A 12,759-nucleotide genomic window follows, 5' to 3' on the forward strand; every position below is an offset into this window, starting at 1 on the left:
GAAAGGGGTGTGGGAACAGGGAAGGGTGGGTGGGCAGGGAGGGCAGGATGGGGCAGGGCGAGCTTGGGTTGGGGACGGGGGGTGGGAGGGGGTAGGTGGTGAAAACCAGATAAGGTGGGGGAGGGGCGGGGGAGGGAAGGCCGGGCGGCGGTTGGTATATTGAGGGAGGAGAGGGAGGGGGAAAGAAGGTGAAAGGGGGTCGGGGAGCGAAGGGGCCGAGAAGGAGATGGGAGGGCGATGAGGACCGGGAAAGGACCAATGACCAGAGAAAGAGGTCCGAGAGATGGAGCTGTTGAGGGCGGGCCTGCGGACCCCGCCCCACTAGGATCCCCGAGCAGGCTGCAGGCGGCGTTGAGACCCTGGTATGAGGGCCCTCAAGTCCGCTAGAAACGAGAGGGGCCAGGGGCTCGCTCCCACCCCTGCTGCCCTTAAGGCCCTCACCTCCCTGGGACTCTACAGCCTCCCCAGACCGGACCTGTGGCCCCCTCCAGCTTCGGAGACCTCGGTCTTTGCTGTGGCTCTAGCCTCCAGGACCCCAGCACGCGCGCTGAAGGGTCCCCCTCCCGTGGCATCTTAGGTGAAGGAAGTCAAGCGCGAATGGATGGATGAACGGATGGGTGCGCTCCTGCTCGCGCGCGCAGCAGACCTGTTCAGGGTCGGGAGGTAAACAAGCGCACCCGGGGCCACAGCCCTCGTGGTCATCGCCCCCTCGGGTGCCCACAGCCCCCGCCAACGCGGGGGTCGCTCGGAGGCCCAGCTGGGCTTCCCCCCCGCCCACCCCGCTAGTCCCCGGCTGCAGGCCACGCCCCGCCAGCTGCTGGCGGACCCCGGCGGCAGGGCCGGACAAAGGGGCCTCTGCCATTGGCCCGCACAAGCAATTGGCGTATTGAGATGCAAATAAGGCGCTATAAAAGGAGCGGGATCGGCGGCTGGTGCGAGGACGCCTCGGCAGACGCGAGTGGACGAGGGCGGCGGCTGTGGGCCTTGCGCGGCGAGGGGCGCGCTCGCTTCTAGCGCTCGCCGGGCTCCCGGCGGTGCGCGTCATGGCCCCGCTCCTGGCGCCGGGCCGGGACCGCGCGGGCAGGGAGGATGAGGACGGCTGCGAGGCGCGCGGGGACCGCAAGGTGCTGGCTGTATCCGCGGATGGGCGAGGGAGAGAGAGGGCTCGGGGGGCTACGCAGGGCCGGGACTCAGTTGCTTGTTTCCCGCAGGCCCGGAAGCCCCTGGTGGAGAAGAAGCGGCGTGCACGGATCAACGAGAGCCTGCAGGAGCTGCGGCTGCTGCTGGCGGGCGCCGAGGTGAGGCCAGCGGGGTCGGGAATGGGGGATGCCTAGAGTCTGCGGGCCCGCGGGCCGGCCTCGCCTCACCTCCCCTCCCCGGCGGCGCAGGTGCAGGCCAAGCTAGAGAACGCCGAGGTGCTGGAGCTCACGGTGCGGCGCGTGCAAGGCGCGCTGCGGGGCCGGGCGCGCGGTGAGTGGCGGCGGCTAGCGCGGCGGGCGGGGGTGCGTGGGGAGCGTTCGCCCGGCCTGCCGCGGCGCGGCTCCACCGAGGACTTCCCCGGCCCGGGGCACGGGGCGCCCCTCGCGTCTACTGGGTGAGCTTCGTCCCCGCGGGGCGGGCGGGCCGGGCCACAGAGTTCGCCGCTCACTGGACCCGGCGCGGCTCTCTCCCCTCCCATCTCGGAGCGCAGAGCGCGAGCAGCTGCAAGCGGAAGCCAGCGAGCGCTTCGCCGCCGGCTACATCCAGTGCATGCACGAAGTGCACACGTTCGTGTCCACGTGCCAGGCCATTGACGCTACCGTCGCCGCCGAGCTCCTGAACCACCTGCTCGAGTCCATGCCGCTGCGCGAGGGCAGCAGCTTCCGCGATCTGCTGGGGGACGCCCTGTCCGCGCCGCCCGCAGCTCCCGGGCGGAGCAACTGGCTCGTAGGAGGCGCCCTGGAGTCCCCGCTGCCCAGCCCTCGGGGCTCCGGGGACGACCAGTCCTCAGACCTGGAGGAGGTCCCCGAGGCTGAACTGAGCCGGGCCCCGCCTGCCGAGGGGACTGACTCGGTCCCCGCAGCCCTGGGCAGCCTGACCTCTGCCCGCTTGGCCCAGAGTGTCTGGAGGCCTTGGTGACCAACGCCAACCTGGGGCCCGCGGGGTGGGCCCTGCCTTCCCAGGTTCCGTTCCCTCCTCTCTGGGGTCCAGATGTGGCGGGCAGGGTTCTGGATATTTCCCCGTCCTGCTGTTCAGTCCCGCATAACCAGTCCAGCCAGGCCCCTTTTTACTTGCAGGAAGAATGTTTATGCATTCCCCCGCCCCAGCCCTCTGGTGGGTGGAGGGAGGAGGAATCTTGTAGGGCTCCCAGGATTCTCTGGGATTCGCCTGCCCCAGACTTCTCAGGCACCCTGTGGGTCTGGGGACAGAGGTGATGGAATGGAGCTGAGCCTCTCCTTGGTGCTGGGCACTAGTGTCCTGGCAGAAGGAGACCTCAGGCCCTGGCAGCCCTGGCCATTCAGCCAGGACACGCGGGAGGCGTTCTGCAGGATTGCCCAGAGCTGCCACAGAGAACAGTGTTCTCGGTATGTCTTGCATTTAGCACACTTGAGCTTGTGTATTAGGTTGTCATCGATGGTTACAATTGTGTTAAATAAAGCATTCTGGAGACTTAGTTACCCTTCTGAAGTATTGCTGAATGCTGTGGTGTTAAGGTGTCAGTCAAATGCATAAATACAAAGCCAAGCACATTTTCCCCACATCTAATGCCGTGAGTGGTTTTAAAACTTCTCACTGCCAACAAACAAAGAAGTGTAGAGGCAGTGGTGATGGACGCCCCATGGTCCATCTCGTGGTGGACAGTGCTTCCACTTCGCTGTGGCCAGGCCTTTCCACGTGGGTTTCCCCTGCAGGTCCTTGGACCTGGCCTGCTCTCCCTGGGAACTGTGTGTGTTCTGGTGATGGAAACTCAAGCATGGAGTTTGTCTCCAGAGTCACTAAGGAGAAGGGAAACGGCTGGTTCCCAGACCATTCTCTTGTTTGTGAACTTCCGGGAATAAAACGGATGCCTGACTGCTAGCCACGTGGTGTGGAAGTTTCTTTCAGAAGCCTGCTGGGTCCATGAGCGTGGTGTAGACATCTGTCCACTTAGGTGGTTACTTTTCTCTACTGAAGAGCGAGCTCCCCCATTGCCATTGACCTCAGGGACACAGAGACTCACCCAGTTCATGGCCCAGGCAGTTTGGACTTTAGGCCAAATTGAGCCCAGGAGGTCAGCAACCCTGGAAGGAGGGATACAGGCAGCTGGGGTGTAGGGAGCCCACCCTCTTGGGCTGGGTCAGGGCCTGCAGGTCATGCGGTCAGCTGATTGCAGTCCCTGCCACAAGGAGCCCAGCCCCCACATCTCCTGCTCCAGAACCCCAAGCTTATTCTTGTTTTCTCTTAGGGTTGGCAGGGCCCATGCCTAGTCAAGGGGTGACAGTTTAGGACTCACACCTAGGTCTCCTGTCCAGTGTGTACCTTTGCTTTTAAACGTCTCTCCCTGGAGTTCCCCTGGTGGTCCAGTGGTTAAGACTCTGTGCTTGCAACTCTCGGGGCACAGGTTCAATCCTTGGTTAGGGAACTAAGATCCCACATGATGTATGTCGTCAAAAATAATAATAAAAATCAGTTCAGTTCAGTCACTCAGTCATGTCCGACTTTGTGACCCCATGGACTGCAGCACGCCAGACCTCCCTGTCCATCACCAACTCCTGGAGTTTACCCAAACTCATGTCCATTGAGTTGGTGATGCCATCCAACCATTTCATCCTCTGTCGTCCCTGTCTCCTCCTGCCTTCAATCTTTCCCACCATCAGGGTCTTTTCAAATGAGTCAGTTCTTTACATCAGGTGGCCAAAGGATTGGAGTTTCGGCATCAGCCCTTCCAATGAATATTCAGGACTGATTTCCTTTAGGATAGACTGGTTGGATCTCCTTGCAGTCCAAGGGACTCTCAAGAGTCTTCTCCAACACCACAGTTTAAAAGCATCAATTCTTCAGCTCCTAGCTTCCTTTATAGTCCAACTCTCACATCCATATATGACCACTGGAAAAACCATAGCTTTGACTAGATGGACCTTTGTTGGCAAAGTAATGTCTCTGCTTTTTAATATGCTGTCTAGGTTGGTCGTAACTTTTCTTCCAAGGAGCAAGCATCTTTTAATTTCATGGCTGCAGTCACCATCTGCAGTGATTTTGAAGCGCCCGCAAAATAAAGTCTGTCACTGTTTCCATTGTTTCCCCATCTATTTGCCATGAAGTGATGGGACCAGATGCCATGATCTTAGCTTTCTGAATGTTGAGTTCAGAAATGTTCCCTGTCACCCCTGCCCAGTAAGCCCATCTGGTCCATTTATTTGGTTACATCCAAGTGCAACGGAGAAGGCAATGGCACTCCACTCCAGTACTCTTGCCTGGAAAATCCCATGGATGGAGGAGCCTGGTAGGCTTCGGTCCATGGGGTCGCTGAGGGTTGGACACGACTGAGCGACTTCACTTTCACTTTTCACTCTCATGCATTGGAGAAGGAAATGGCAACCCACTCCAGTGTTCTTGCCTAGAGAATCCCAGGGACGGGGGAGCCTGGTGGGCTGCCGTCTATGGGGTCACACAGAGTCGGACACGACTGAAGTGACTTAGCAATAGCAAGTGCCCTCGAGCTCAAGTCCATTTCCATCCTGTTGATCTCCCTGCATTCTCCTGTCTACTCAGTGTTGACATTTAGACGTGAGATGGGCATCACAAACCACCGCCAAAGAACAACTGATTTTCGTCCGTCCGCGCCCCCCACCCCACCCCGCTCAGAAACGCGTTCGGAGGCGCCCTGCTGTCGGACGCTGGAGCTCAGAGATGTTCGAAGGCCCTGGAGGCGCTCGGAGGTATTGGAAGCACCCGGAGGCTCTCGGAGGCGCTCGGAGGTATTCGGGAAGCACCCAGAGGCGCTCGGACACTTTCGGAGCTTTCGGAGGCGACAGACTCTTGGCCACGCCCCCGCCACGCCCTCACGCTCACGCGGTGAGTTCTGGACAATGTAGTTCCAGCCCTTTGATCTCCCTTTCCCTGAGGACGCTGCAGGCAGTGTCAGAATTACGACTCCCAGGGGCCTCTGCGGCTTGGTGGCTCCTCCCCCCGCTGCCTGGAGCTCCAACAGGAGCCCAACGAACCCAACGGCGCCCGGGGGTCTCGCGCGGTCGGTTAAGCGGCTCTGCGGTCAGTAGAGGCCGGGCTGCAGTCCCTTACGCATCCTCGGGACCAGGAAAGGGAGCGATGAAGGCGCCGGCGCCCAGCCGCTCTGGCCTTCCGCCCGCGGCTCCAGCTCAGGGCCCCCGACCACTTCGGGCCACCTGGAGACCTGGCCGTCGGGAGTATTAAAAGCGCCCCGGCCTCTCGGGAAGTGCGACCAAAGCCGACAGCGACTGGTGTCGAGGAAGAAGGGGGTCGTTTCAGGCTGTGACATGGAAGCAGTTTTCTCGAGGAGGAAAGACGAGTTTTACAGACCGTTTGGTGACCGCGCCTCAGCTCTGCCCAGCGTTCACTCTACAATTGCAGTGAGCACCTGTTATGTGCAGCGATCACAGAGATGAGACCGACCAGAGCCTTACTGTCGAGGAACTGGACAAACAAGAACCCACAGAGGCCCCAGGCTGCTAAAATACATCCCAGAGGTCGACAATCCAGGAGGTGCTTAGCAAAGGACAAGCCAGAGACACGCGGAGCTCATCAGGTAATTAAAGACAGTTCCTGGGCTTAAGTGGGTCTGAAAGGAGGAGGGATAAGATTTTAAAACGGATGACCCAGAGCCTTTTAGCTCCTCTTGGGAGCTCCCAGGCTGTTTTGCTTTTCCATCCCGGTATAAAAAGTTGACCCCCGCCCCGCCCAAAGATGGTAACTCTGGCCGTATCTGTTCTGCTCCTAGTTGCTGTCATTCTACCCCTCCATTGTCGACAGATGACACTCAGGCACCATCTTCCTCTCCCCTCCAGATCCCACCCCAGCTTAATCTGGGGAAATTGTGTATGTCTCTTAGACATCTCAGTCAATGGCCAGCCCATGGTCTCTCACCCCGACAGCTCCATCCCAGGAAACTTGTTCAGACTTAATCGGGTCTCTCCTAGTTAACTGTCTGCCTGTTTCTTCCTTCACAGGTTTCTTGAGAATAGTCTCCATTCTTAAACTTTTTTCATTTCCTCACCTGCTTGCCCCTAACAAAATTTCACCATTTTCCGTTTCCCACCATTCTACTGGAAGCTTCTGGCAGTCTCTGGTGAAGTCCTAAATGTTAGAGCATCCGACACTATCAAGAATGTCATTCTTAAGACACTGTTCTCTGTCCAGTTTTCTTGCTTCCTCTTCCCCCATTCCTTCTCAAGTTGTAGACAGGGCTGTTCTCTGCAGCCCACCCTGTACATCTTGCTGCAGCCCACATCTTCCTTGGACTTACTGCTCTGTGGTCTCCCTGGCTTCTCCCAGTCCTCTCTGGAGCTCCGGTCACGTGGGGTCACAGAGACAGACACGACTGAGCACAGCGCACAGCATTCTAGTGGCTAAAGTTTCTTCTCAAGTTTATACTGTAATGAGGGAGACAGACAAGAAATACATGCTCTGGCAGATGGTATGTTCGTGCCAAGAAAAATTATAAATCAGGTCGTGGGTACAGGGCGTTATGGTGTGGAAGCAGGGTGCAGATTTCAGTAAGTTGATTATAGAGGACAACTCTCTCTGTAGGTTGTGTTTTGAGCGGAGAATGGATGATGTTCATGGATGGGGACAAAAGCCAGTGGCTGTCCTGGGAAGGAGTGGGTTAGGGTTCAGATGGCCTTAACAATAGCACTGGCTTTGCTTTGCACATGAAATGCGACTGTGGGAGCAAAGAAAGAAAGTGAAGTTGCTCAGTCATGTCTGACTCTTTGTGACCCCATGGACTGTAACATCCCAGCCTCCTCCGTCCATGGGATTTTCCAGGCAAGAGTACTGGAGTGGGTTGCCATTTCCTTCTCCAGGGTATCTTCCCAACCCAGGGATCCAACCCGAGTCTCCCGCATTGCAGGCAGATGCTTTACCGTCTGAGCCACCAGGAAGCCCTGGTGGGAGTAAAGCCCTTCCAAATCCCCTTTCTGTACCCACTCACCCCTCTGCCCCTCCCACTGTTTTGCCTCCTTCATTCTTTCTTTTCCTGCCTCTTCCGTCATCCTCTTCCCTCTTGTCCTCCCCATTCTTTGGACTCTCCCAGCCTCTCCTCTGCTCTGGCCTCTCCTGTAGCCTTCCTTCTCCTCCCAGCGTGGGGTGGGCTTGACTGGGGGCGGCCATGTGCCTCCAGTCCACGTGACGCCCCCTCCCTGCCCCTCCGCCCGCAGGCTCTGAGCGCCTGGCTTCCCAGAAAGGTGTCCAGGCTGCCACAGTCCCCCTGCCTAGAGGGCTTCGGGGGCACCGAGGACACGTGCCGACTGTACCAGGTGAGCCCCGGGGAGGCAGGAGGAGAGCCGCAGGAGGCACAGTGGTCCGCACCCCGTTTCTTCCCCGCTGCGCACAGACCGGCCTGCTGGTCCTGACTCGGATGGGTAAGCAGGGGCCGCCCCGTGGACACCGCTGAGGGGCAGGGGAGCCCCTAGTGCAGGAGCACAGGGTCTGCCGGTTATGCTTGGCCCAGGTCAGGAGGGAGAGGCACCCTTCTCGTGCGAGCTGGCACGTGGGCACAGATGGCCCCTCACCGCTGCAGGTGGGCCGCGAGCCCAGAAACCCCGGTGGAGCCCAGCTCTGCGCGTTTCCCCGCAGACTTTCCTGTGGACCCGGTCTGTAGCCAGGCCTCCCCACCAGGCCCCTCTGCAGGCCGAGGAGGGTCCGGGGTGGAGGGGCAGGAGGCACCCCCTGCTTTGGAGAAGCTGAGAACAAGTCTCAGGGGGCAGCCTGCACCCTGTAAGCAGGAGGAGGGCAGACGATTGTACCATGTGCGGGGGAGCGGGGCCTTGCCCTTAAGGAAAATGTGATTTTAGAGGAGCAGACACTTCCTGAGCATTCGTGTCTGAGGAACGAAGGCCATGGGAGAAGAACAGGAGAGCTGGGGGTTTGAGAAAAGGTGTGGTGGCCTCTGACAGCAGGCTCCTGAAGGAAGGCTTCCTGGAGGAGGTGGCCTGGGAGCCCTGCAGGACGGGTGGAGGAGGACTTTCCTGTGGGAATCTAGTCCCCAAGGCTGGAGAACCAGGAGGGTCCGAGGAGGGGGGCTGGAATAGAGCACAAGGGCCCGTCCCATTGAGGGCTAGGCTTGGGGGCGCCCTCCTGGAGCCTCCTCACGTCCCTCCTGCCTCCTGTCGGCCTCCCTGCATCACCTCTCCTCCTCCAACAGCTTCCCGGACCAGCTCCCTGGCAGTTGGAAGGCTGGGCAGACTCCCACGCGGTCCAGTCCCCACGCGCCCCCTGCCTTCCCTGGGCCCTAGAGCAGGGAGCTCACAGTGCAGAGGATGAGACGGCTGTCTGTTGTCCCAGCGCGTGGCAGGGCCACGCAGCTCTGTTATCTCAGTTTCTGAGGGTCGGGGATCCAGCCAAGACCGGCCCGGGCTTCTGCCTCGAGGTCTTGCGAGGCTGTACCCGGGTGTCGGCGGGGACTGTGGCCCGTGCACAGGCTCCACCTGGAGGGTCCAGGCTCACTCACGTTGGCGGGATTCGGCTCCTCACGAGCTACTAGGGGAACGTCATCCTTTTCTCCATGTTGCCGGAGGGCTCAATCCATTGGCCACGTGGGCCTCTTCAGAGCGCACCTCCCCGGGGGGACAGGCCCCCCGTGACCCCCGTCTGCAATGGCAGCTTGTCCCTCTGTGCTGTTAGGTTCCGCTCACCCTGGGGGGCCTCGCAGGGTGCTCATCCAGTGGGGGCCCCTGGGGGCCAAACCCCCGCCCCACTCTGCGCTCTTCCTACCATCCCCCAGGCCTGGGTCTCCAGAGACGGTCATACTGTGTCCAGTGTGACAATTGTGTGTTTTTCTCTCGTTTTAGAAACTGTAGCCTGGGCTGTCGCACCCTGAGATAGATGTACCCAGAGAGTTGTAGGGTGCGCTGTGGACACTGTTCTGTCCATGCCGCCCCTGCGTCAGCCCTCCCCGGGCCTCTGCTTACTAGGTTTTCCCGCCTCCTACGGGAGACAGAGCCGCTTTCCTTAAGCTCAGGAGCTGTTTGCATTTTTATCAGAGCAGGATCAGGCCCCCAGTCTCCGTGGAGTGGAGGAGCAACAGGGGAAATCCGAGAAGGAAGCATAGGGGCCCGCACAAGCCACACAGTCAAGGCTTGAACCACAGCTAAATCTCGGTGTTGGTGAGAGCCTGGGAAGAGCCTCCGCCAAGGCCTGGGCGCCCCGGGTGCCCCAGGAGGCCGAGCCAGAGGGGCTGGGTGAGGCAGGGCAGCCCCAGCCGCATGGTGTCCCGAAGCTGCATGGTGTCCCTGTCTGGTGTCCCCTGCCCAGGGTCCGCCAGGAGCTGGCACCTCATGCTGTTTTTCTGTTTGTGGGCTGTGTAAGTTAAAAAGGACTGGCTCTTTCTTTACCGGCAAACCTGCCAACCTTGACTGCCCTGGCTTGACAAGATGGAAGGGAAGAGGGGAGGGAAGGCGGGAAGAAGGGCCCCAGGCCCCGCCCCTCGCCACCCCTCCCCTGGGCCAGCCCTGGGTCCTGCTTTCTGGTCCTGCTTATCCTCCCGGGCTCCATCCAGCCCCTTGGCATTTGACCACTCCACTCTGGGGACACTGTGCCCCAGCACTGACCCCTGGAGACACTCGGGCAAGGGGAGCCAGGCTCAGTCCCGGACCGGAGCAGCCCTCAGGTGGGCCAGCACTGGGAGCAAAAAGGATAGGACTCAGCCCCTTTTTCCTCGACACGTTATGGAAATTTGCAAGCACAAAGTGGAAGGGATTTTTCACTACACACCTGCACGCCCACTGCCGATGATCCCGCTCACGTTTTACTAGACTGTTATATCTAGGCAACCATCTTTTAATTCATTTTATTTTTGATGCATTCAAAATCAATTTTAGCCTCAAATGTGCTTGCCCCTACATACTTAAGCATGTACATTAACTAGAGTTCATTAGTGATAGTCTTTTAATATAAAACAATGAAATGCCCGGCTTGTAAGTGAACATTCACTCTTTTGACAAGTGTATGCATTCTTGTAACTCAGACCCTTATCGAGATACTGAGTGTTCCCATTACCCCAGACTGGTTGACCCCCAGTCCACTCAGAGGCAACCACTCTGTGACCTCCTTGTGATACTGGTACAGAGGTACTAAGTGAAGTCGCTCAGCCCTGCTCGCCTCTTTGTGACCCCATGGACTGCAGCCCACCAGTCTCCTCGTCCACGGAATTTTCCAGGCAAGAGTACTGGAGTGGCTTGCCATTTTCTTCTCCAGGGGATCTTCCCAACCCAGGGATTGAACTCAGGTCTTCCCCATTGCACGCAGATGGTTTACCATCTGAGCTACCACAGATTTAATACTGGAGCCTAAAGCAAAAGGGAATTATTTTTAATGGCTAATATTTTTTTTCCCAGAACACCGAAGTAGTTAACAACCTGTTGAAAAATGAAAAGTAGATATATCAAAATAGTTTATTTATACAAAAACCAACCAATAATCTTGCTTTCCTGGTTTTAGTGGAAATGAACTCATCAATATTTCCGAAGTCTACTACTTACCTTGTTTTGAAAGGAGAGAATTGCCATGCTAATTTCTTTTGATGAAGTGATCTTAATTTTTCATTTACTGCAGCTTACTGAAGTGTCTTATAGGATGACATGGTGACTGGGAATGCTAACAACCTTCTCAAGGCCATGTCCAAATTGGAAAGTATTGCACTAAACAAATTTGTGAATCAGCCTTAGAAGATGCAAACACTATTTAATAACTGATACTGCATGCTGCTTAAAACTATATCAGATGGATATATAGGATTTAGGATATTTGAGTCAAGTAAGTGACTGCTTTGTGTAAAAGGTATCCGTAGAAAACTTTTCTCCATTTAAAAATTCAAAATGTAAGACACTTTTTCGTATAATCATTTACAATGTGAAAATTAAGGCATCTATAGTTTCTTTAATTTCTATTTGATATGCAGTTTTATAATAATTGACACTCATCTAGTGATTCATTTCCAATTTTTATACTTTAATTTTAAAATTCAAGTGCAGCATTGGTGAGATAGTGGTGAGCATAGCTGCCTTTCATAAAGTTCAAACAGTAGCCCATATCTTTTGCTAAGATTTCACATTAATCAAACATTGAAAGTTTCTGTTATTTCTAAGCAAAGGTAAAGGCCTTCTGCTAAGAGTACAACAATGTATAGTCTTTTTTTTTAATTGTATAAACATTAACTTTTACACTGGTTTATAATAACATCCTACACAGATTGTATAAAATAATGCATTTGTGCCAAGATGCTTTTGATGTATGCTTTTCATTTAATATATATTTCAGTATAAGTGCCTTTGTATATGAAATACCTTGTTTACATTTAATCTTGATCCTCACGGGATATCTGGATGTGTTTTTAATGTAGATTTTAGAACAGACATAAGAATATCCCATCTGTGCATCCATTTTTAAAACTTCACACACAAAATATACATGTATATTATATGTATCCATATACATATATATAAATGCTAAAAAATGGTTAACATTTGATTTCCCAGGGCAGCATTTATGCATATTTTTATGAGCTGAGGAAGCACAAATTTGGCATAATCATATTTGGGGGCAAAATGTCTTATAAACTCTTGTATAACATGCTATATTTTCTCCATTAGACTATACCTGGCCAAAGGCATTTTAAATTTTATTTCCAACCTCTAATTTCATAAGCTAGACTTAGAAAGTTTCATCTTTCATTTCAATGAAGTCAGTACAACTTACTTTATTGTTATGACATTGTTCTTCGTGTGAGCAGATCTCGTGGTCAGACATGCTTGTTCACGATGGGCTACATCTTGTGTACAAGCAAAAAATAAAAAGTACTTGCTCCATTATTGACAGTATTTCAGAACTCATGTGATTTGCTTGTAACATGGTATACTTGTTTTGAATTTTATTAGACCAGGCACATGGATTTCCAACAATTTCCTGTGATTCTCTTAAGATTTAAATTGTTTTCTTCAAAGTGTAACATCTAAAACCACTCAATATATTGTGATTTTTGTTTCTTTGATTTTGTCATCTTCTGCAAAACATCATCTATTAAACTGTCAGTTTGAATATTCTTCAGAAACACTTTCCATTTTAGACAGCATCACGATGAGACATCAAATTTTCAAGGTCACAGCTTCTGTCTAAATTTTTCTAATATTTGAAACCTTTTTCATGGTTACAAAAATTTGATTCTGTTGTATTATTGTGGGGAAACATGCACAAAAAATAAAGACACTTGTGAATAAATGAACCAGTCACAGTGAATTTATTTGCCATTATAATAGTAAAAAAAGAAATTTGGAAGAATCTTTGGCCATCATGTGAAATAGCTTCTTTAAAATAGCTTCTCTAAAATATACCCTTTTCCTTTGTTGGATCGGTGTTGTATTAAAATCATTTTTATTATCACAAAGTAGCAACCATAATATAAAACTGTTAAAAATGTATTTCAAAATGGCATCTTCTTTCTTTTGCTCACACTCACTGAAATTTCTAATATTTCTCTTTATTTCCCAAATAAGAATCTTTAACTCTGAATTTGATGGTAGTTCTGTTCTAATAATGTCAGTGTTAAGG

The 12,759-nt window shown here is 53.9% G+C and overlaps 1 protein-coding gene and 1 long non-coding RNA gene across 4 annotated transcripts; both read left to right on the forward strand.

The window, feature by feature from the left end:
* The first annotated feature begins 156 nt into the window (after positions 1-156).
* On the forward strand, positions 157-2,653 carry HES6 (hes family bHLH transcription factor 6). 3 transcript variants are annotated; one of them, XM_086375652.1, is made up of 5 exons: positions 157-362; positions 460-1,124; positions 1,212-1,298; positions 1,389-1,470; positions 1,691-2,653. In XM_086375652.1, exons 2-5 carry the CDS (start codon positions 1,044-1,046, stop codon positions 2,116-2,118), a joined length of 678 nt encoding a protein of 225 aa, XP_086231778.1. In that variant the 5' UTR covers positions 157-362; positions 460-1,043; the 3' UTR covers positions 2,119-2,653. The 3 variants fall into 3 exon arrangements, with proteins under 3 accessions (XP_086231778.1, XP_086231770.1, XP_086231783.1); XM_086375644.1 differs by having other exon boundaries at positions 169-1,124; XM_086375657.1 differs by lacking the exon at positions 157-362 and having other exon boundaries at positions 908-1,124; positions 1,389-1,430.
* A 2,078-nt stretch (positions 2,654-4,731) lies between these two features.
* On the forward strand, positions 4,732-12,429 carry LOC147374859 (uncharacterized). Its single transcript, XR_015154688.1, has 3 exons — positions 4,732-5,743; positions 7,374-7,577; positions 8,360-12,429. It is a non-coding gene; the product is annotated as an uncharacterized LOC147374859 (long non-coding RNA).
* Positions 12,430-12,759: the final 330 nt, after the last annotated feature.

This window comes from Bos grunniens, chromosome 3, assembly GCF_055505025.1.
Source record: "Bos grunniens cultivar Pamir isolate PY7600 chromosome 3, Bosgru_T2T1.0, whole genome shotgun sequence".
Taxonomy (NCBI): domain Eukaryota; kingdom Metazoa; phylum Chordata; class Mammalia; order Artiodactyla; family Bovidae; genus Bos; species Bos grunniens.